Source organism: Grus americana, chromosome 2, assembly GCF_028858705.1.
Source record: "Grus americana isolate bGruAme1 chromosome 2, bGruAme1.mat, whole genome shotgun sequence".
Classification (NCBI taxonomy): Eukaryota; Metazoa; Chordata; class Aves; order Gruiformes; family Gruidae; genus Grus; species Grus americana.
Genome location: NC_072853.1, coordinates 6,344,000 through 6,368,947, shown reverse-complemented (window position 1 = coordinate 6,368,947; position 24,948 = coordinate 6,344,000). Strand labels below are relative to the sequence as shown.

The window sequence follows — 24,948 nt, the reverse complement described above, 5'->3', positions numbered from 1 at the left end:
TCTAACTTCTGTCTCTCTTACCAAAGGACTGCACTGATAGGGAAATGCATCTTATTAAACACTGTTTGGAATGCATACAATAGAAAGTATTTGTATCAAAAAGTAAAAGTATTTATACAATAAAAAGTATATACAAAGCAAAGTATGCCAATTTCTGTTCAAATGGCCTAGAATCAAGTGCACTATTTCAGTTTTGAATTCTAATTTTTCAGTTTTACATTTACATCATTGGTTTAGCTTTTAAGAGCTGCAATAATAGTTATAACTGAAGTTTCCAGCATTCTTGTGAGGTACTTCCATAATATTTAACCATTTAGCCGGAATGCCAGACTGAATGATCTGGATGCCCCATCTCACTTAAACTTCTCTGGAAAGTACAAAATCTAATATACTGTGATATCCCAGTGTGCTTCACTCTGTCCTCTCCCTGCTACTAAATTGTCCCTGAACGGAGCCAGCAAGCAAGGAGACAGGCAAGTTACCTATTTTATTGCTTGATGAAAGAGGCAGAACTCCTTCTTTAATAAGAATGAAAGCAAAAGCTTATGAAAATAAATTAGACTTCTTTGTAACACTAAAGGCTGCCTCAGTCCTATAATATTGTTTCCTATGAATTCAAAGAATGCTGTATTCTGGAATAAGGCAAAGAAAAAGGCAACTAATAAACCAGAGAGTTTTAAAACACCATTTCTATGGTGAAAGGTATGCTCAGTGCAACTTCTAGGCAGATAATTGAGGTTTTTTCCATTTAATGCCAGGGGAAAAAAAAAAAAAAGAAAAAAAAAAGAAAAAAAGAAAAAGAAAAAGAAAAAGAAAAAGAAAAAGAAAAAAAAAGATGTATTTCCATATTTAACCTTATCTAGGGTTATGCAAGAGGAGGGGAAAATAAAGAAAAAAAACCCACAACCCAGAAGCAAATAATCTAATCTGGACATGCACATTGGATTTAGTTGTTTGGGGTTTTTTGTACCGAGCCTATCTCAGCAGCCTATCTCCACCAACAAAACTACCCTAGCACCACGAGGAGAAAGCATACTGCTCCCTTGATATAATATTTGATAGTTCCAGCTCTGACACTAGAAACTACATGGAGCATATGAACTCAATACTTCCATTACCCAGTTTAACTTCCTTGTCTATTTATCTTAACTTTCATTTACAGAAAAAGCAGCAAACACATCCATCACCATGAACCAAAATACCTCACCATAGCACACAACTGGCACAAAAAGGACTCACATCTGTTGTGCATTAAGGTAAGAAGTTATGAACGGAGATAATATTTAAAACACTTTACAAATCTAAAGGTGTTTTGCCAATGCCACATTGCAAGGATCACATCCAACACGTGAGATTATGTGACAGAGCTGCAAAACCGTCTCTGAACAATTGTCATGGACATAGTAGCTTTCTTCTGAGCATGGTGCAACAGTGGAGTGGCACACTTTGGTCTCTCCCATATTTATATCAAAATTTGTAAAGTTGTGGAGGACAAGACATCAAAGCAGAAAAAAAAAGGCCTTGGAGCATTAAGCAGAAGTGAATTGTGCCAATTTGCTCAAGATGCAAAAAGTTTTATAGACCTTTATTTTTCTGTTTGATTCTCTAGAATGTCTTCAGCAGCTCATCTGGGACCAACAGACCTGTTTATCCTCTTATTCTACACCCATGAAAACCCAAAGCAACTTCATCATACAGAGATAATGACGTTTTCTCTGTGCAGAACCATTCTGTAAGTACAGATTTGGGCAGCTGTCCTTTTCCCAAGGGAACTCCTATGAAAAGACAAGCATGATGCACATAGCACATCAAGAATCAGAATGAGTTTTAGCTGTGAGGAATCCTGTGGGATTTTATTTTATTTTCATTTTGTGAGGTGCACAACTTTCCTGAATATTAATGCAAAAATAATCAGAAATCATCCCTGCTCAACACAGTGGAAACTGCTATAATTTGAGGGGAGGGACTTTTAATCAGAGATGTTCCACTGAGGAAGGTTAAAATTAATATTCAATTAAGCATGTTGGAACATTTTCCTAACGAATATTGATAAACTTGCATTTAGTAATTTTTAGCTGAGACATGACAGAAAGCAAAGGGGTCGTAGGTGAACTATAGGGAGGGTAAGCTCCAGTAACTCTACCATGAAACTCCTGCTATCAGGAGCACTAAGAAGAAGGGTGAGGAGACCTCTGAGTAGTGGAAACTCGGTGGAGGCACTGGGTAGCTTGGTCACAGTATTGTCATTGTCGTAGCAAAAACTAGTCACAAGGAGAGAGAAGGAGAAGAAGAGAGCAGTAATGGATGATAGGAGTAGATGCTGGTCCTAGCAAGATGCAGATGATTCCCAGTTTTTTCAGGTGAGGTTGATCTGCACAGATATGTAGAATGAGTGATCTAGTGCACAAATAAAAAATTATGGTTATCAGCACTTGAGTTGCTGATATACTGATTTACCAGTGTATGTCAACATACTATTCCACGGGAAAGTCAACATGTAGACTATTCTTCATAAGAGGCACAGCACAGAGGGTCTATCTGACCTAATGCAGATGTTTATAATGTCGGCATTTACAAATAAACAAATCACCCCAGGCACCCTTGTCAGCATGGGTAATGATGGGTACAGGACAGTCGATCTCCTCTCATGCAGATATTGGTATTTGGTCAGATAAATTGTGCCTTCACCTCCACCAGCTATGTTGATGAGACCTGTGACAGCACAGGGATCCCATGACAACTTCTCAAATGGGGATATCCGTGCAATGGACACCTAAAGTTAAGTAAGAGGAATCCCAGCCCCACTGTTTTTTATGTGCATCCCAAGACAACTCACCCTTTCGCCATCCAGAAGCAGGTGCACTCTGAAGTTCATTGATTCATTAAGAATGATCTCTTCGTTTCTGTACAAAATCTGAAATATTCTGCTGTAAACGTTGTTTTCATGAACGCAGGCTGAGCAAAGGCTGGAATCACCTGCACAAAACACAGACAGACTCCTGGTGTGATTTCTGTGGGAAGATTATTTTTTTCTCCTACGTTTTCCCTCCAGTATTATCTAGGCCAGTTGTATTAGTACTTGTAATTCAATACTTGCATTCTCAATAATTAATGGTAATGGAGCAGATTGTTATTGCTGGTTGCAGGTTCCCAAACATGGTATTTAAAGAAAATAAATGTTAAACTGTAGGCAGGCTGGATTTCAAAATAAGAATAGCTGACCCTGTGACAGCACTTACCCTATTAACTATTTCTAATGAAAGATAAAACATCAAATGTCTTCTAGGGAGGTTTTCTACCCAGCACCATGAGGACTGTGGGTGTATACCTGTGAAATTTCATCTGTTAACTGTAATGGGCATCTTTCAGAAGAGGGAGTTTTCTTGTCATCTCTGGTGCTCCCAGAAGTTAATACCCGGGAGGGAGCGCAATAGCCAATCAAACAGATCTCGCATCTTCCTCTGCCTGGAAGTGCAGAGGCATCTTAAGTTAAAATACAGAAAAGAAAAAAGTAGCCATTTTTGCAAGATGCCAAAAGTCCTGTGTAATCCCTCAGGCCCTTGACCAATGTGAGAGCTGCCATTTTGGCCCATACAATTGGGATTAATCTGAGGAACTCAAGAACCAAACCCCTAAGCTTCTCAACATTGAATTCAGTCAATAGCTTCATCTGTGTGCTGATGTATCACATCAGCACAAATGAACTTCACATAAACTCAGGTGGGATTTGTTCTTCCTAACTTTTAGATGCCTACAGTGTACATGTTTTGGTTACAATGAAGCCTATGGAATTTAAGACATCATTCATCTGACAAAAAAAAAAAAGTGCATGCTTCAGATTGAGGCAAATTTTTGCTTGAAGTCCAATGCTTATTGAGTAATTCTTCTTCCACTAACAGGAAAACAGTGTGACTTGCTTAACTGTAGAAACCCACATTGGAGGCAACAACATTTACTACAGTGACTTCCTTCCAGAGGAGCCTGCAGTGACTGTGTGACTATTTAATGAACAACTGGGCACCAGAGTTAGATACTTTTAAGTTGTGTCTCTGCTGTTAATCAGAATCCCCTGCCAATTCTACTTCCATAGCCCCTGAGCAACAACTTCTTGCGAAATTTACTCATAGCTAGTTTTTTGTTCCTTTCCAGCATTCAGTGCTGTAGGAATCTGAGCTTTCGAAATATAGTCCTTTAGCAAATGATATTTTGGAACTCTTCTGACAATGTGTTTAAAAAAGGTGTGCCAGTATCAGTCCTTCGAAGAGAGACAGATCTCTGATCATCATCAGGAAGGCAGCAGGCACATGTTTTTTACAAAAAATAGATTTTTCAGAAGGTACTTCTGGGAATTTGTGCCTTTGCAGAATTGTTTTGAGTCCATGCACTGTGATAAGATAAAAGTCCAGGTCAGAAAGTCTTAGGGACTGACGGTTTGTCAAGAGTTTCAAATCAGGACAGGTCTATTCTGCTGTGCTAAAGATACTGCTTTGCTTTTCAATGCATGAATCATACATAATTTGCAATCAGAAGTCAGTGAGTCAAGACTGACAGAGGACTAAAGATTTCCCAAGGTAATGTTTGGTGAGGGGAAAAAAAAAATTAAAAAAAGAGAAAGGACTTAAAAAAAAAAAAGTACTAAAGGCCCCAGTAGACAAATGAATGTAGTTTCGTCATTATAATGATTGGTTTTCATGGTGCCGGTCTGCTGGAACTGGAATAGTGCAAACGAAGAAGTACCTTTTCAAAAAAAAAAAAAAAAAAAAAAAAAACACATGGAGCAGGGGAAAGAGTTGATTCAATACTGATAAGATGAATAATTAGCAGGATCATAGTGCTGTCATCCAGGCTACATTCAAATAATTTTCCTGTTTCTGACTTTTACCAAGCACACCCAGGAACAGCCCCAGTGTTTCACACTGCTATTGTCTTCCCATCACACATCCTGCACAATAGTTATGCATAAGTCCAGGCAGCCTAGATAAATACACATTTATTTCCTTGTGCTACACCAGTTAGGCTAGAATGTTTCAGCCTGATTAGCTCTTCAAAAGCATGCAGTCATATTTATTTTAATTTAAACCTCATCATATTAGAGACACTGCAAAAATCATATTAGAGATATAATGCATTCTTATTCCTAGCTGGCAGACAAAGGAAGCTTTATGTTATTTGATTTGGATATTGATATACTGGTACTCTTCTAGGATGGAAAGTTTAATGTCATTTTCTTTTCAAACACACTCCTGCGCAGACCACTCCTAGTGTGTAATTGCTTTAGGAGCTAGATTTGCAAGGTGGCATAAAGAGTCATTTCTCTTGTTGGAAAGGTCAAAGTCAAAGACATGCTACAATGCTTAGGGGTATCTCAGCTCAGTCTGAGTGAATATGATACTGCAGGGCCAAAAATCGCTCAGTTTTAAGCAGAGAGATCTACCTTTGCAGAGATCTGGCAGAGAACTACAGCAGATGAGTGCCTGATCATCTCCCAAACACAACCCATCCCTGACTATTTCAGTGGCCACAGCCTGCTTCTTTCTCTCTTAAAGTATGACATAAGGCTGTGGAAGGAGTTTTCTTAGACGAGCGCTTGGCAGCATGAAGACGTCTTAGTACTGCTGACAGCAATGCAGGCATCCTGCTTCTCAAAGCAAAGGGGAATGACAACATCTCCATAGATACTGCCCTTCAGGCAGTAGCACTCACTGGTGTATTCTGTGCTTTAAGGTACAGACAGGGACCAGGCTGTATGACGGTACTCAAGCTTCTTTCACTAACAAGAACTGGTACCTGCATCAAACATACTCTTCCTTAGTCTACTCCATGAAAACATCATCATCCTGGTGACTTTTACAAGCTTCCCCTTGTTCCTGGGATACCTTCTGACACTCAGGTCTCTCTAAACCCACAGACCTGTCTGCTAACAGGCAGTGGCAATAAAGTTGGTATTTGCCACGGCTGACACTGTTCAGAGAGGATCGCTGGCAGGAGACATAGCAGATGTACCGCCGTGTTCACAGAAGCACCTCTGTCCTTTGGCACAAAGCACAGGATGGTGTGAGAGAGAAGCTTGAAACTATAGGCTTTCCCAAATTTACTTCTAGCATAACCTCAGTTACGCAGACAGCTCTGAGCCATGCCTGCACTGCTCAGCAGTCACATGCAGTCCAAGGAAGAGAGGCATAATGTCTGGAAACTGCTGGGAGCTCTCACTCCCTGGTCAGAGCTGGAGCTAAGACCGTATTGACCTGCATTTAGCTCTCTATTCCACAGTTTCAAAAGCTTGAGCTTTGGTGAACTCAACAAGAAAAGTCCAATTTTCTGGTAATAAGCTTTTGTTCAGTAAATTTCCTCGTTGGAAGATATATTTGTGACACTTGCAATGTCCCTTAAGCTAGAAGGAATCCTATTTTCCTGTCTCCTTTTCCTAAGTGGCTATTCCATTTACCGCTTATCTTCTTTGTGTTGAATAGGTCTTCAAATTATCTGGAAAGCGAAAGAGCTCTCAGGGCTGTATGAACCATTACAAGCAAGAACAGGACAGCTGTGCTCCACAACCATTCATTTAAGAGAATGAGAAAAGCCTGTTGATGCATATCTCTCTTTCTATTCTTTCCACAGGAAGTATGCTGCCATCCAACCATCATCCCAAACAATCCCTTTACAGACTACTGAGTAATGGTATTTTTAAAAAAAGGAAGGGAGGAAAGGATCTTTGCAGTTGTGCAAGCTTTCATACACATAGCATAGGCTACCTGTACAGATCAGTCAGTATATCATGTCCTGCTTTCCCACTGTCTCCATATCCAATTTAGCAAGCTCCTCCAGATACACTTTAGTCTACCTAATCTTCCCATCCAGGAGTTTCTACAGATGGAGATTTCTAAATGTTATTGCAGCACATCATACAGAAATTATTCATCCCTTTAAAGAATCAGAGAGAGGCTTTGCTATTTAGATCCTGGATGGCCCTGAAAACATGTGTCCAGATAATCTTACAAGGAAGGAACTGATAGATAGGTGACCTGTAAACAGGTGTGTTACTGAGCTTCAGACTAATTGAGCGAGAATAGGAACTATATTGTTCTGACAGCCACTGCCAGTAGGAAAGCATTGAGGTGGGGGAGAAGGTGTCTGTGGCAGATGTGCACAAGCCCCTGAAGAATAGACTAGACTAGACTAGACTAGTTTTGTGTAAAACCTCAGAGCGTATAATGAGAGTTAGGATAGGAAAGCAGCAAGGAGTAAGCAATGGATAAGAAAATCTGGTTTAACATCTTTAAGAAAAAGCATTGGAACCTGAAGGACACCACCAGAAACCAGAGACCCCTACAGAGACATGTGACATCTGGTCAAACTCACTTAACCATAGCTTTGCTGTTGGTAGTAGGTACAATTTGATAAAGTTGATAATGAAATCAACTTCAGTTGACTAATGTGTTAGTCTCTTTGTGTTTTGAAGGGTGTGATAAGCCAGAACAGCTGGCCCTTCTACCTGAAGGACCCACTGATACATCAACCGAAAGTATTGCCTGGCCAGACTGAAACCATCCTTCAGCTGGTGCAAAGCTGTCACAGGAACCTAAGTTTTTCTGATTTTCAAATGTTCTCATTTGTGTTACTTCCCCCGGCAGCACCCTCTCAACACTTCTGTTCATGTGGGGAGAGGAAGACATTTCTAGGGAAAGGTAATCAAAGATGTTGATAATATTCTGCAGGTCAGAACTGTTCCCCCAGCCTTTCTTAGATCCTAATACACACACCAGATAGATTAGCACTTCCTCTCCAAAACTCCACTGGCCAATTATCCCAATTGTCGTCTCCAGATATCGCATTTTCTTCATTTTTCAAATCTGAGCTTTTATAGCATCCTTCCTCTGCTTTCAGCATACCTAAATTATCTCCCTTCTTCCTTTTACATCTCCTTTATTCGAACCATCCTTCAGTCACTTTTTTTTAACCTCTATAAAAATGGTTTGAGAACTTTCATAGTTGTTCTATGTCAATAACATTTCCACAGAGCAATCAAGCAATGAACTCACCTTGGCAGAATCAACTGCCAATGACACACGCATATCTCAACCTCTCATTTCTGTCAAGGAGACACTTTGAAATGGCAATGCTTTGGTGTAGCTGAGACTTGATGATGAATGATTTCCCCAGAGCCACCAAAGTCATATGAACCCTTGCTTTTGCAAAGAAATAGGATTGGCCTTTTTTTTTTTTTTTTCCTCTGCAATTTGTTTGGCATATAAGTGATTAGCATGCTCCAATCTCGACAACTAGATTCTTTCCATAATTACATTTCTTATTGTGCTTCCTCCTGATGTCTACAACTGCCAAAGAAAACTGGAATATATGTTAAATAACAAACATGTTCAAGGATGGTAGGCATCCTGGTCTAAGATGCAGATTTGCCCAAGAGTATTGGTATAATCTGACCTTTGAGAAATGATGGAGGGTTTTTGTATTTATTTTTTCAGGATTTTAAAACATATAAATGCCCAATCACACAGCCCCTAACTCAGAACTCTTGCATCAGGTAATGTTCCTATGATAGGAGGGTACCTTCAAAGCTATGAGTGAAAGGCAGAAGGTTTTGGAGAGTTTACGAAGAAAAAAAAGTTAGAAAGGAAGAGGTTCTCAGTTGTAGTACTACAGAGACTATGCACAGCGAACGTGATCATCATTACATCAATCTGCAATACTTTTTAACTCTGCTTCCAAGAGGTGGCAGAAGCATGAAGAAAGCCTTGGAATTAGGTCTTTGATTTATTTAAAAATCTACTACCTTGCTAAGAATAATTTTAAATAATATTTCCCTACCCAAGAAAGAGCATGAGACTTAAATGAAATGTGAAAAACTGTTCTCCAGAGGAAACACAGTGAAACCTCCTTCACAGCAAATTTTCTTCTATACAACTTTTCTTTAAGCCTGTGGGTCGTAACTATAGCTTTGGTGAGAATTACAGGGGAAAACATCATACTTATGCACCTCTATTACCTCTTCTTTTAGTATACTTCAACTTCTGGGTTTGACAAAGAAAGAGCATAGATAGGATTTACCCTGACTCTGTCCTCTATTCAGTAGCCCAGAGAAGTAAGATGAATTACTGGGTTTTTTTCAAAATGATCAATTTCTTCTCCAAGTGATAGAAGAGCCAACGAGGAGAAGTGCCATGCTGGACCTTGTTCTCACCAACAAGAAGGGGCTGGTGGGGAATGTGAAGCTTAAGGGCAGTCTTGGCTGCAGTGGCCATGAAATGGTGGAGACATGGACTTGATGGATGGACCACTTGGTGGATAAGGAATTGGCTGGATGGTCGCACTCAAAGACTTGCGGTCAACGGCTCAATGTTCAAGTGGAGATCAGTAACGAGTGGCGTTCCTCAGAGGTCAGTACTGGGACCAGCACTGTTTAGTATCTTTGTCAGCGACATGGACAGCAGGATCGAGTGCACCCTCAGCAAGTTTGCAGATGACACCAAGCTGCGTGCTGCAGTCGACATACTGGAAGGAAGGGATGCAGTCCAGAGGAATCTTGACAGGCTTGAGAGGTGGGCCTGTGTGAACCGCATGAAGTTCAACAAGGTCAAGTGCAAGGTCCTCCACATGGGTCAGGGCAATTGCAGGCACAACTACAGGCTGGGCAGAGAATGGATTGAGAGCAGCCCTGAGGAGAAGGACTTAGGGGTGCTGGCTGATGAAAAGCTCAACATGAGCTGGCAACATGTGTTTGCAGCCGAGAAACCTACCGTGTCCTGGGCTGCATCAAAAGAAGCATGACCTCCCGCTCTACTCCACTCTCATGAGACCCCACCTGGAGTACAGTGTTCAGCTCTGGGGCCCCCAACATAAGAAGGACATGGAGCTGTTGACCGAGTCCAGAGGAGGGCCACAAAGATGGTGAGAGGGCTGGAGCACTTCTCCTATGAGGACAGGCTGAGAGAGTTGGGTTTGTTCAGCCAGGAGAAGGCTCTTAGGAGACCTTATAGCAGCCTTCCAGTACCTGAAGGGGCCTACAAGAAATCTGGAGAGGGGCTATTTACAACGGAAGTAGTGACAGGACAAGTTGTAATGGCTTTAAACTAAAAGAGAGTATTCTGTGAAAATAAGGAAGGGGGAAACGTGACAACTCGGTCCTGACATTCTGCTCCTGGAAAGATTACATAGCTTCCTATCCCCCACACAAGGCAGAGAACAAAGTTAGTTATATTTTTTTATTCTAAATATAAAATTACAACTCCAGGGACTATGGCATTTTAGAAAGTTGACATCAGGTTTGCATCCTGCTTTCTCCAGAATTATCTCTCTAGAGTTTATTGAGCATTGTGCGAGAGCTCTAAAATGAAGAGGGAATGAATACACAGTCAGGAAAAAATCCATATGGAAAACAGATCTAACTGCAGATCTAGCCTCTGTAATGCCTTTATGGCTATAGCACTGAAAACAAGATAATTTCTCAATTGCTGGCAACTTCTTGAATCTCTCTTGCTGTCTGAGAAAAGCAGTATTATTATGCTGCTGTTCAGGCAAATGGAAAAGCAAGATTCTGCTAAGTTTTGCTTTAATGACAGAGATGCTCTTCGATAATGAGGGAAAATCAAGATGTTGCATTTGTAAACAGAGCTTTACTGTAAATATTTCTTTATGAATAACAGTGCACACTTAAACATTTGTATTTCAGATTAATTCAGAGCCACAAGAAGCATATCATAGTCTCTGTGCTTGGGTTCCCACAGAAGAAATCTCAGACATATGACACCTTTAAACATAGATGGGTTCATTCTCCCAGGTCACTCGTGCGCAGACGGATGAAGGGCATTGCAATGCATTCACTTGGAAAGAGCTGTGAGCGTTTTGAAACCTTCCTACCCACAAACCTTATGTTACTACCCACGCAGACATGTTGTATCAGCAGTTCATGTGATCTTTCCTAATCTGCTTCAGTGGAAAGTCAACTGTTGGTAAATCACAGCAGAAGGCAGTTTAAACTGAGCTAGATGTCCTTGCCCTGAAGCAAACTGGAAGCAATCACATAGTCTATTAACATAAGGTGAACAGGGAGGGAGATAATAAATGGCTACAGACAGTATTGCCTTTAAAATCTCAGTCTGGACTAGTTGTAGCCCACCTATGCATAATCGGAATGATCTCCACAGCACACATATTCCTGGTTGGTACTGTCATAAACATAACCCAAATCTTATCTAGTGGATGACTACCTCCCTCACCCACCCAGACACACACTTTGGGCTGTCCTGTCTCTCGGTCTTCAGCATCTGAAACTCCCACTAGCCTCACAAGGAGAGTTGGTTCTTTTATAGAATCCTTAAAAAATAGATATGGATTTTCAAATTTCTAAGTCTTCTTGTCATCTAATTTTTTCTACTATTGCCAGAATTCTTAAACACTCATAAGCCATACTAATTTTGCTATTTTTTAGAGAAAATTAAGACGTGGGCATTCCTCGAATGAACAGTATGCCATCTTGCTAGAACCTAAGCACCATACTGCAAAATATAACCAAAGGAGACCAGAAAATCTTGTGCAAATAGTTTTGTATATCTAACTTGCTTTTTTTTCCTTTACCATCTGTTGGAGCCGTATGCCTTCTTAAATAAGAGCTAATTATAGGTCTCCACCACAACTAATCAAATAGTGGTAACTGTTGCAAACTTCAGTTGGAAATTTCATTTCTTCTTTACAAAAATTCCCCCCAAACCAGACACTGAGATGGGTACCTTTCTCTTAGGCTCTTAGTGTTTTGAGTTTTTCTTCACTGCTCCTGTGCTGTTGTACTGAGTGAAAGAGAGAAAAGAAACAACCCTGCTACAAAATTATCTGGCTTTTAACACTGAAGAACTGGAGCAAAGAAGGATCCAGTACTGACACTAAATTTTGGAATAGAGATTCCAACACATTTAGAGAACAATAAATCTCCTAAAGAGCTCAAAAAAGATAAAATTTCACTTTCATGTCCAACGGGCATTTGTATAAATGTCCATTTGTATAAATGTCAATTTACACCATTCAGGCCAAAGCTTTATAATTGCCTCCAGTGTCAATGTCACTCTGCATTGCTGTATAATGCGAAAGGACTGAAGGATAAAAATTAATCCAGTCCTAAATATGGCAAATGAAGAGTTGAGTTGCCTTTTAAAAACCCCAAACACTAAATAGCTCTTTCAGCATCACAAGACTGCGGCAATTTCAGACTGTCATGCTGACCTTCCAGGAAGTTTAAAGTTTAGAACTGTTCTGGCAGAAAATAGGATTAAAAGAAAAAAAAAAAAAGGAAATCGCATGTTTTAAGTTCATTAATTCTAGCCATCAGGCACGTGGTTGTTTCCCGCCACACGTTATAACCGCCACAACCTCTTTGTGTAAATGAGCGGTGCACGTAAAAGAAAGAGAACACTTCCAGGATTTCATTTCAGCTAGTCTTTTCCTCTGGCTACCAATGGGAAGATTTCCTTCCACTTTTCTCACCACTGCTCACATAATGTTTTGACAGCTGGAACACCACAAATGTTTAAAGATCCAGACACGTAAGAGCTGAAATACATATAAAAATATGAATATATGTACTTTACAGACATTGCAAGCATGGATATAACATTAGAACCCACCTGTTATTCCCTCAGTGCAGCATAGCATGTCTGACATAATCTCATCAACACAACAGAAACTGAATCAGAAAAGTCCTGAGCTAAAAATACAGGCTTTAAGTCAAACTGGAAATTAAAGATTTTCTAGATGGGGCTGTAACACTTTCAAGTCCTCGGATCAATGGTATGGATTGGGAACTAAATGCTCTCCTAATGTACTATTGCAATGCCTGCTGTTTTCAACAAGGTGATGGATGGAGGTCATACATTTACTGAAATTTTATCTTCAGCATTATGGCCAGTTGCACTTTACTCAGAAGGTAAATTTCTGCAAATTAAATATGTAAAACATTATGTGACAGTCCAATAAAAAATCTGACAATAAATCCAATTTGTCAGATGTAAGAGGTAGTCCCTAAGATCCCAATGTAAAATAAAAAGCCTGAGGATTCAGAGTGAAGGACCGCTGGAAGATGGAAGAAGCCACCACTGCTGGTTAGTGTCTCTGATAAGCCAAGCAAGTTAGCTAGGTATTTAAATACAGGTTTCTGAACCCTACTCTGGATCACAAAACTAAACGTACAAAAAAGGCTTCAGAGTCCTACAAGTTTTTTCCTCTTTGTGTACAGTACCAGTCAGGAGGTGTTTCGTACCCTTTCTTCAAAGTTAAGTTGGATACAAGAGATCTCAGCTGCTGCAGCTGAGGATCTTTCATTCTACAGGCTGCAGGTTCAATTTCTAGTGTGATGCCCAAGGTGGGTTTGTCACATCCACATTTGCAAGGTGATCCCTCCACATCATGTTCTTCCTCCATGTTCAAGTGGACCTGATAAGATCCCTTGCTCATTCAGGAGAGACCTGATCCTACTGCCCAGGTAGTCTGTGATTCTGACCACTAGATTTTGTATTTGTACACAGCGGGAGAAAGGGTAGAAACACATATAGGGCTTTACCTGCCCATAAACCCTATGGAGAACTCGCTGAGTTCCCAGGGCAAGATAACGAGCTAAAAATCAGATGTTCCTCTTCTGACCACAATTCATTTCACAAATTACTAAACAATCTTTGTCATGGAGACCTTTCCATGTACAGAACCGGTTTCTCAAGCTGAAGAAATACAAACCAGCCCCCAGAAAGGCTGTCAACATGATGGAGATTGGCAGAATCAGACCACAGGTAAGTTATGTCAAGGCCTCATATTTTCAACACAAGTGTCATCACAACCCTTGAATTGGACAAGTGGCACTTAGATACTCAAGCAAAACTCTACAAAGAAAAGTACTAACACACACGCACACAAAAATAAATTGCAGTTCCATTTGCTGAAAAACAGTTTCTGTTAAAAATAAAACCAATATCATCATAAAGTAGCTTCCAAATAAGCAAACTACATTGCTAATCTGTAATAGGAACTGTTTCCATATAAGCCATAAGCTTAATTGAAACCCAAAATGTTATTCTGTATGGTTTGTATCTTTGAAATATTCCTTTGAGCAGACATTTTAAAAATTCCTATCCAGCTGAGATGCGAGATTGCTCCTTTCCTAGGTCAGCCAACTCTTGTCGGACTAGTGATTTAATTGATGAACTGTCTACAGCTCAGCACAAAAAATGCAATAGAATTATTTTTTTCTTATTCATTTGCTTCTCCAATTAGAATACATCAACCTCTGCCACTGCATCAGTATTTATTTTTATTTTTTTTATTTTTAATTATGCACATTATCTCAACTGAAATCCTGTAGTTTCATCTGGATCACACATGCACATAAATCAGCAAGAGACCAATCATACTTTGTCAATGCATGTCAGGCACAAGCCATTTGGCTTTCTGTCTGGGATTTCATTAAACTGCATTTCTCTGCCTGTGATGTGCCAAGAGTATCATTAGCTGTTCTCTTTCTTTGGGCCGTTTTCTGGTAAGGCTATTCATCGTCTTCAGTCTGAGTTAAGGGTCATTCAAGACAAGGATCTGTTATCACTTTCTGAACAGTCTGTCTTTTTATTTGGCATAAACTTTGCATATATATCATGGTCCTGCAGTAAGCTCTTAAATGGACTAAGCAATATAAGACAAAGGGTCATGAATCTAATCCTACCTACCTTCCTCAACAAAACCCATCTTAAGTCTTTGAAACTGAAATGGGCCAAATCCCATCTATCCAAAAAATCTCATATAATCTCCCGTATACTCAAAATTTTGAATGCCTTTACCTCACCAAGACAAATAAAGGTGCCAAATAAAGTCTTACTACCACCACACTATAGAGAGTAAACTTGCATAAAGTTATGGTAGATTGCTCAAGACAACCCTGCAAATCAATGGCAAAGCTGAGAAAGAACTCACATCTAGCGTGTAGAAAATCCTGCATTTACTACCAAACAGACACATGCACTGCCGTTGTATTAGACATCAAGTTGTAGGGGTATGTGGCTATACTAACACTACTGAGACAGCACTGGAGAGATCTGGATTCTTGTGCTATCACTGTCTTCTTGAGAGACATTAAGCAAATCATGTGGCATCTCTGTGCCTCAGTTTCACGCATATTAACTTCTCCTTCGCTTTGTCCCTCATGTAACCAGTCTGTGGCTGCCACTTTGAGCTCTGAATTTTATTAGAACACTTTCCACACTGCTCTCAGCTGTTATATCTAACTCAGCTGACAAATACTGCTGAACCTGGGATGCAAATCTTTAATGACTTCCACAATAGATAACTTGTGCAGATATGTCCTTAGATATTTTTTGCCTAGTGACAATCATAATCACAAGTTTTTCAAAAGCTTTAATAAAATTTTGGCTCTTTTTCTTCATCCTCTAAACTTACCCATCAACATTCCTAATAATTTTGGAAGTAAAGATCCCAAGTGCAGTCCATGGAGACAAATACAACTCCCTGACATAAACTGACAATATTCAGGACATATGATTTGCAATATTTGAATTGAAGTCCACGAGGTCATTTCCTGGAGGTATTATTTCTCAGAAAGTTCGTAGAAGACGATAGATCAGGCCTGTGTTGCAGCTCCCTTCCTAGCTTTTAAACTCTTTCCCAAAGAATAATAAAATGAATAGCATGTATTCAAACGGAATAACTTTGGAAACAATCCATCATTTCTGCTGCTACATTTGAATTAAGAGAAGGAACACATAAGCACATTGAACAAATACTAGAGATCCCAACTAGCAAATATTGCACTAGAATAATCAGAAAAGTACCTATAAAATAGGGTAAGAAGACTCAAACCTAATAGAAACAAGGTCTCTTATCTTTTCAATACTTTCCCAAATGCTGGAAAACAAGGAGATGTTGTTTTCCATTAGCCAGGGAATAGTGATTTAGGTTAAGACTGTTCTACAGACATTAAGAAGAAGAAAAAAATTACAGTGCATTTTGCATAAGGCTTTCCACATGCCAATGTACTTGTAAGGATGGCTGTCCTTGAAAATGAGAGCTATGGGAAATCATATAAGAGCCTGTGAATATGAATCATGGGGAAAAGACTAAGAGTTAGCTTGTTCTTATTTAAAATTAATAGAGGGAGTTTAAAGACTTGAGGGGAACTTTTCACGCAGGCAAAAAGAATTAAAACCTGTGAGGAAACTGGAAAGCATCCAAAATAGGTTTGGCAAGAATCTGTAGCAGAAATGGTAGAAAACCTTCATAAATTAGAAGGAGAATAAAAAAGAAAAGAAAAAAAGAAAAAAAAAGGAAAAGAAGGAAGGAAGGAAGATTATAGGTTTTCTCAGGACTAAATCATCACTATTGTATAACAAGCACCTCACTGCATGAGCTGTTCAAACTTCCCTGGTTTCTGGGGAAAGATGTGGAATACTGTACTGGACATGTAGTTTCCTCCTCAGTGTTCCATAAGCAGATAAATTTCTTGAGGGATCCATATGCAGCCCATAAGTTTTTTACATCCCTGTCTAGATATCTGGATATTCTTATGCACCTTTGTCCACTGTTACTGAATTCAACAGTATTTGGTGTCAGTGAGTATCAGAGGCTCATTGTCTTGAAAAAAATTCCCTTTGATGATATTTAAGTTTGTGGTATTTCTACATCCTGGATACGCCTTTGTTCCTTTTCTGTCTGAAAGGCTGAATTCAGACGTCAGACTTATAATTTTTGTTGTTTATAGGAGAGGTGCAGACAAGAAGTCATGAGTTGAAGGAGCTTAGCAGCTAGAGACATTCAGAAATGCAGAGTTTATCCATACAGCATGACAACCATTTTCCATGCAGTAGTTCATATTTAGCTGTCATAGACTTTCTGGACAGACATTTTAGAAACTACAACTAATATTCAGTAGTTTTCTATCACATTGCCTGTCCTGTGTCTTTTCCTGTGCACTGAAGCCAGGTACTTTCACCTTGTACCCCCTACCACATGTCTACTTTATATTTTAAATCACACTTCTATCTGGACAGCTCGTCTTGAGTAAGTAAACAGCAGCAGAGGCTTAACATGTCAATCAAAAACAGTAGATGCAACTTCAATCTTCAAGAATTTCCATCACATTGCCTCTCTACCAATTTGTGAGCCAACCTTGTAATGATGATAAAAGCTGGAATAATCTTATCTTTGGAAGGCGCCAGTGGGAGTTATTGTGAAACCTCTTAACAAAATAAGCTTGAAATACAAGATGTGTACAGTCAGATAGCTGTTTAACCAGTGTTTTGTAAGGAGTTTGTGCTCCTCCCTATGGTGGGTTGACCCTGGCTGAACACCAGGTGTCCACCAAAGCCACCCTATCACTGCCCTCCTCAGCTGGACAGGGGAGAGAAAATATAACGAAAGGCTCATGAGTCAAGATAAGGGCAGGGAGAGATCACTCACCAGTTACCATCACAGGCAAAACAGACTCGACTCGGGGAAAAAATAAATTATTATCAATCAAATCAGAGTACAATAATGAGAAATTAAACCAAGTATTAAAAAAAACCCACCTCCCCGCACCCCTCCCTTCTTCCCAGGCTCAACTTCACTTCCGATTTTCTCTCCCTCCTCCCCCCAGCAGCACAGGAGGATGGGCAATGGGGGTTGTGGTCAGTTCATCACAAGTTGTCTCTGCCACTCCTTCCTCCTCAGGGGGAGGACTACTCACACTCTTCCCCTGGTCCAGCGTGGGGTCCCTCCCATGGGAGACAGTTCTCCACCAACTTCTCCAATGTGAGTCCTTCCCATAGGCTGCAGTTCTTCACCAGCTGCTCCAGCGTGGGTCCCTCCCATGGGGTGCAGACCTTCAGGACCAGACTGCTCCAATGTGGGTCCCCCACGGGGTCACAAGTCCTGCCTGCAAACCTGTTCCAGTGTGGGCTCCTCTCTCCATGGGGCCACAGGTTCTGCCAGGAGCCTGCTCCAGCACAGGCTTCCCACAGGGTCACAGCCTCCTTCAGGTGCATCCAACTGCTCTGGCGTGGTGTCCTCCAAGGGCTGCAGGTAGATATCTGCTCTACCATCATGCTCCATGGGCTGCAGGGGGACAGCCTGCGTCACCATGGTCTTCTCCATGACATGCAGTGGAATCTCTGCTCTGGCACCTGGAGCACCTCCTCCCCCTCTTTCTTCACTGACTTTGGTGTATGCACATTGTTCCTTTCAGGTCTTCACATCTCAGACACTTGGTCTGTGGTACTAAGTAAATTACATGTGACTGGGTTAAAATCCTGCCTCCATAGTCCTAAAGCTGGATCATTAATACACATCTCCTCACCCAATACTCTTCTATACCCAAACCTATGCAAAGGCAAAGTATCCTGCTTCTCTGAAGCATTAAGCAGCCAACAGACCTTTCTGGAGCCACAAATGGTTATTAGAATCTCAGGACTTTTGGAAAAGTGGTCAGTTCAGTAAACTAGCACTAAAATAAAACAATTAGGATCTGTTTTTCTTTGAAAAAGAATTATATTATTTCTCTTTCTTTCTTAGTAGTGGCTGAAATTCTGCAGAGGATAAAGGCAAGAAGATTCTTTGAAGGATCCTGCAGAAACTGTGTCTGAATCAGCCAGAATTAGGGCTGAGCAGCTGACTGAATCTGAATTTCCACAACCAAATGAATAATTTAAAGTACACTAACATCAACACCTGATAAATGTTTCTTTAATATCTTGTTGCCATTTTCTTAATTTCTGCATTTCTCTGGCTGAAATTACTGAAATTTAACCAGCTTTCCTTCTTACTTTTAATAACGACTTTGACATCTTTTTGAGAAAATACTCTGTCAGGAAAAGAAATATAAGTGCACCAGTTTCAAGCAAAATTTAATCTAAAGCTGGGTCAGCACCTCTGAAGAGAGCGCATGTTGGAATGGCAGTTCTTTCTTCAGTGCAGCTGTGCTTTTCCTGCTTGAGAACATTGTCAAATCATTTACGATTGGGTCATTTCTGGGAACTCTCTCAAAATATACGAAAAAGTTTTCAGCTCAAGCTTGCAGGCTTTAAAGAGTAATCCCTACTGGAGTGTTTTTGTTTCTTTTATGCTACAATCTACTAAGATGTTTTGTAAGGTTGAACTCTTCCAAGCTGAGGATGGCTTTTCCCTTCATGCTGTTCCCTTTCGGCAGCAGTTGTATAGTAAGGTCTACCTAGTACTCAGATTGTCACAAAACTTGCAACAACAAGGAGTCCCTGATCATCTGGTGAAAAGGAGACACTTTGATCAACTCACCAGTCACATCTGTTACTCATCCTTTAGTTTTTCACTTTTTTAACCCCACCTTCTGATCTTCTAAATCAAGGATATTGCTCAGGTCCCCTTGGCCTATGTTGAATTATATTTGCAGAGATGGGAGTGATATCAAAATCAGGTGCCTTCAATGTGAGGTTTGGGTCGGAGAAGAATAAACTTTTCAGTGGACTATAAAGTATGTGAGCCCTATGACTAATCCCCATGGAGGCACTATTCCTTGTTGAATTCTTTTAGGGAAATAGGATGGAATTTGATAATTTCTTGTTTGTACAGAAGCACCACCAACATACTGTTTACCTTTCCCCGAGTGATGGATCAGTCACTTGAATCAAGAAGTATAAGTGAATGCAATCAAATTTCTGTGCAGGAATAGGCTGGCTACCTCAGATGTCTGCATTCCCCCTTTTCCCCAGGCTGCTGATAGACCTAAAGGCTTACAGAGCAAGGAGGGGTTTTTATCCTTTTTATCCATGATTACATTCTACATCACAACTCAGACTATGAAGCATGTATTTAGTGTATGGTGATCACACTGTATGAAATAGAAGTACCTCTTCCCATACTTCCCCGAGTTTGTATTCACCATCTTGTTTTGCTGTATGGGTATAGTCATTAGGCTTTTGTTTGCAATCACCAGGCAAGCAACCTCACAGACACAAGCAAGCACTACGCTCAGTTTAATTCACTTGTTTTATCATTAATTGGCTGGCTAACGTGAAATTTATCCCCTAAGACCACCCACATCCTGCAACTGAAGACTATGTCAGGGAGTGCTCTTTCTTCTGAAGATGCTCATCACTAATGAGCCTCAGATTCCCTCCTTGCATAAGCCAATTTCCCATTCCACATAGCAATTATGTAAATGAAGGTGAAGTTCCTGATAACTTCCATTGGTTGCTCTCGGCTCACGATTAAAAAGATAAAAAACATTAAATAACTTTCATTTCAGTCTAGGGAAAGAGCTGGCTACCCAAACTAAAAAATAAAAACAATTTTTAAAAAAGGACATTTTAAAATGGGCTTTTCTTTTTATCCCAAATGGGTAACAATAAATGGATGAAAACCCACCTCCAGATGATATTGTTCAGAGTTTACTCCATTGTGTGTAGTCACTCAATTTCAGCAGCTAACTGCTGCCAAAACCAGGCACTGTGCAATGTAAACAGTGAGCAACATTCTAGATAAAATCTCTTTGATATGACATGAAAGCCTTCAATATTGCTTGAATGGCTTAGAGGCAATCCATCACATGAACATTTTTATGGCCTTCACCACATCCTCACAGTGTTAGTTTCTCACCTTCTTCTTTGTCCCTCACAGTGCTGATTGTAGATATTGTTCATGCCCCATTTACAGGTGGGAACTCAAGGCAGAGCATGACTTGGGCTTGTCTCCTCAGGAGTATTCAATATAAACCAGTGTAAATCAGGCCTTTGAGGGACTTTGAAGATCTGAATCTAAGTGCCTTGCCTAACATTGGAGAGAAAGCCTGTGGGAGAGTAGGAAATTGAAGACATCTCACAGTTCAGCAACAGTCTAGACTCCCTGTTCTCTTCCTCTCTTCCTGATTTTGTAGAATCTTCTCTTACTGGAAATCAAAAGATGCAACAATTTGCAGTTTAATTTGGTTTCATTAAAATTTAAAGCCTAATTCAACAAAAAATAACCCCAGCTTTCTTTCCAGTTATAATCCACAAACAAGACAAATTCATTATAGAAGTCTAAAACTCTGCTTTTACTTCCTGTGTGCAACACAAGCATGAAAGCACAGTAATTCCTTGGATCCTGTCAAAGGTCCTTTATAGTCTCTTCTAATCTAAATCTTGAGACTCTGAGCTCTGGTGAGTATATTTTTAATCAAATATTATTATGCCTAGTAACACAGAGATCCTTATTGTGTTATTTGTACAAGAGATTTTTCATCTCCCACGAATATAATACCTACTTTATTAGTGGTCGAATGGAGTTATTACACTACTTCCCACTACTTAAAAGGAAGGGAATTAAACTTTGATATTTCTGAGTAGGTCATGTGGTGAAAACTTAAATCCTAACTTCCACACACATCTTAGAACAGAGCCTCTGGATGAGGCTCCCCAAATCCACATCATACCAGTACTACCACTCAGTTGCACCCGCTAGCCTTGAATAAAATTTTTAGCGTGGGATCTGTCATGTCTCATTTTAGTCACAGAAAAGGCAGATAACTAATTTAGGCTGATTTTTTTTTTAATAATCAGTGGAGAGAAATCAAGACCAAATAGGAGAAAATCACTGTAACCTAAAATTCATCCTTCAGATATGTGGAATCAAGTCCTTCCAGTGTCATTTATGAAGGAAACTTGCACTATAATCTTAAGTTACTCAATATGACGCTAAGGCTACTCAAGTGTGTAATTATTGCTAAGATCATGTAAGAAACTCCCTTTCCTCCTCCTGAGATTGTGAGTTGAAGTCCAATGCCAAGACCAGAAGACAGAGATGCAATAGATGATTCAACCCTATCAGGGGTATGGTAGAAACTGGAGACATATATGCAAAACTCGGGTCAAAGCTGGGCTAAAGATCTTCAGTACATTTTTGTGCTTCATAGTACAGACATAAGCTCTTGTTTACCTCACAAGAACTTGGCCTTTAAGCTGAGTTAACTCACAATAATAAGGCATGCTGAGATGTGCAGATGGAAAGTGCCACATAGAAGTGGCAAGACCTCGTAGCTGTTAATGAGCAAATACCAAAAATCATTAATCAATGTATTTGAGCTGTATAAAATGAAATAGTTCTTTTTCCCCACATTTTCAATTGGTTTGCTCTGTTGCTTCTGAAGATATAAACATGGATCTTCCTCCATATACATGACAGGCATTATATAGGACTGACGACAATACAGAGCCACTGACTGTATTCAGATTGTGAAAAGCAGAAGCTGGTCTACTGCTGCAGATTTTCCATATGCATATTAGTTATTTCTGGCAGGTTAAGGTGTAGAGGTGGAGGAGAGATATCTTCATGAGCAGAATTGTTCTCCTAATTTTGGATGTGATAGAGCAGTTATGATGATGTTGCAGCATACTTCCGTTTAGGACATAAGCCATATTCAAAACCCTCGCATCTAGAAGAAAAGTCAGTGGGTTTAATTACATTAACAGACTCCCAGATTACTGTTATTATTGCAATTCATTATGCAGTACTTGGTAGAAATAGTAGGTCAAACATTTCCTTCTTTGGATCCATTGTATTACTCTCTAAAATGTGAATGAATGATAAAAGTTTCAAGACCATAAATAATTCTCTGCTCTCCTACACTGTCACATATCCAAGAATATCAAAGTTCTTTATATCAAGTAATTAAGTTTCACAATGCCCTTATGTTACAGATAAAATTAACCCCATTACACATATGGGGAAACTAAAACAGAGGGCAGCTGATTGCTCAAACTCAAAGATGGGAAAAAGAGCCCAGCAATCATAGGAATTAAGGACTAGTAAATCCTCCTGGGTCCTCAAATCCTCCAGCTATCATATGCCACACAGGCACATTTATAACTTCAATATAGCTCAGTGCTACAAACAGGATTTTTTGCTTCTGTTAAGCTCTGTCCTGAGGTTTTGCTTCTGGTATTCACTGGCTTGAGTGAGTACATTGGACATGGGGTATTGGACATATACATTGGTTACTATCCATATGTGCCATAGTTTCATTTCTGTGTTCTTGTGCCGGTTTTGGCTGGGATAGAGTTAATTTTCTTCATAGTAGCTCATATGGCGCTATGTTTTGGATATGTAACTAAAACAGTGTTGATAATGCAGGGATGTTTCTGTTATTGTTGAGCAGTGCTTACACAGAGCCAAGGTCTTTTCTGCTCCTCACCCCACCCCACCAGTAAGTAGGCTGGGGGTGCACAAGAAGTTGGGAGGGGACACAGCTGGGACAGCTGACTCCAACTGACCGAAGGGATATTCCATATCATGTGACATCATGCTCTGTATATAAAGCTGGTGGAAGACGGAAGAAGAGGAGGACATTCAGAATGATGGTGTTTGTCTTCACAAGTAACCACTACACATGGTGGAGCTCTGCTTTCCTGGAGATGGCTGAACACCTGCCTGCCCATGGGAAGTGGTGAATGAATTCTTTGTTATGCTTTACTTGCGCACGTGGCTTTTGCTTTACCTATTAAACTGTCTATCTCAACTAAATATGAGTAACACAATTTCATGACTGTTTCTTCTAACATAATGAGAAAGCTTTATTCTTACTCTTAAGGGATACTGTGTTTATGTCCTAGATTTTTTTTTTTTCTAATTTTTGGTGGGTTTTTGGTTTTCTTTTTTTCACCTATTAAAACGGTACTCTCTGGACATAAAAGAATCCATGAACAAATCCCCCTGAACTTTTGCCTCTCATTGTGACATTATTTTCCTACCTGGGACATAGCTTTTCTGCTGATGGAAGAGTTTGAATCACCTGCTAGAGGGTATATCTCTCTACCTAATTGGATTCCTGTTGTTAATCTTACACATTTGGAAAGTTATTAAATTATATGTATATTTGCATCTTTGAAGCAGTACCATCATTTTACAGATAAGACAGAGACAAGGGCACACAGCTTGTCCTGCTGTCTATGTTCCCTGTTTTAATCTGCAAGCCACGAGATTTTCCAGAGCAGTCTCTGTCAGTGTTACTGATGGGAAATTAAACCAACCAGCATTCCTTGACTGGAATAGTAAAGTAAGCAAATACTTCTGAAAGGCCCACAGGTACACTTGAATGCACAGAAAATTCTCTCATTTTTCTGATTTATGGTCACATCTAATACCTAACTTTAAGCTTCAGAGCTACTGACCATGGAGTAATGTCCTAGAGAACTGTTAGCAACATAGAGTGCCTTGCTGAACCTCAAATTCAGTTCCTGGTTCATCAAAATTTAAGCCTGGCTTCTATTTCCCAGTATATTCTTTGTCCATCTATGAAATTTATGGTGAAAAAATAATCATAGTTTTAGTCTTACAAAATATAAATAAACAAACTACACCACTTCCCCAATTTCATTTTCAATTAATTTCAATTCTGGAAGGAAAATGTGAATTCATTTTCTACATCATTTAGGGTTTGGGTTTTTTTTTCTATTAATAGCAAAATGAAGTCCAAAAAAAAGAATAAGAAAGTTGTTATCACACTGGAGTCTCCTACTTGTTCTTATTTTTTACCGTGAGAAACCATTTGGAAGTATTATGCAAAATCCTGAATCAAGATATCATCTTTGATTATTTGCTGGGAAAGACAAGGGTACCATTTTCTCTCTCTGTTGATTGTGTCACCTTTCCTAATTTTTATTATTACTTGCGTAATTTGCATACATACATGAAGGCACAAACTGCAATCACAGCCTTTTTGTGCCTGGTCTTTTACAAACACAATGGAAATGTCTTTTTTTGCAGAAGTTCCTGCAATTTCTTTTATAGTAAATGGACAGAAATAGGTGTGATTCAACTCATCTTAAAATAGATATGTTAAATTACTCCCTCAAATTACCTGTTTCTCTCCTCTGACTAAAAAGGGAGACTGGTTGATTAGCTTAGGTGGAGACACAGCATAGATATCAGCGGTTAGATAAGATGATTTTTACCCTTAGTCAAAGT

At 39.7% G+C, this 24,948-nt stretch overlaps 1 protein-coding gene across 1 annotated transcript in view; it reads right to left on the bottom strand.

Annotated features, from left to right (window-relative positions):
• The window catches only part of FAM135B (family with sequence similarity 135 member B), a 211,968-nt gene that overhangs the window by 71,876 nt on the left and 115,144 nt on the right, over window positions 1-24,948 (bottom strand). The window contains exon 4 of the mRNA XM_054818307.1: window positions 2,837-2,976. Within this exon, the coding sequence (XP_054674282.1) occupies window positions 2,837-2,976 (140 nt within the window). The remainder of the gene's footprint in view (window positions 1-2,836; window positions 2,977-24,948) is intronic.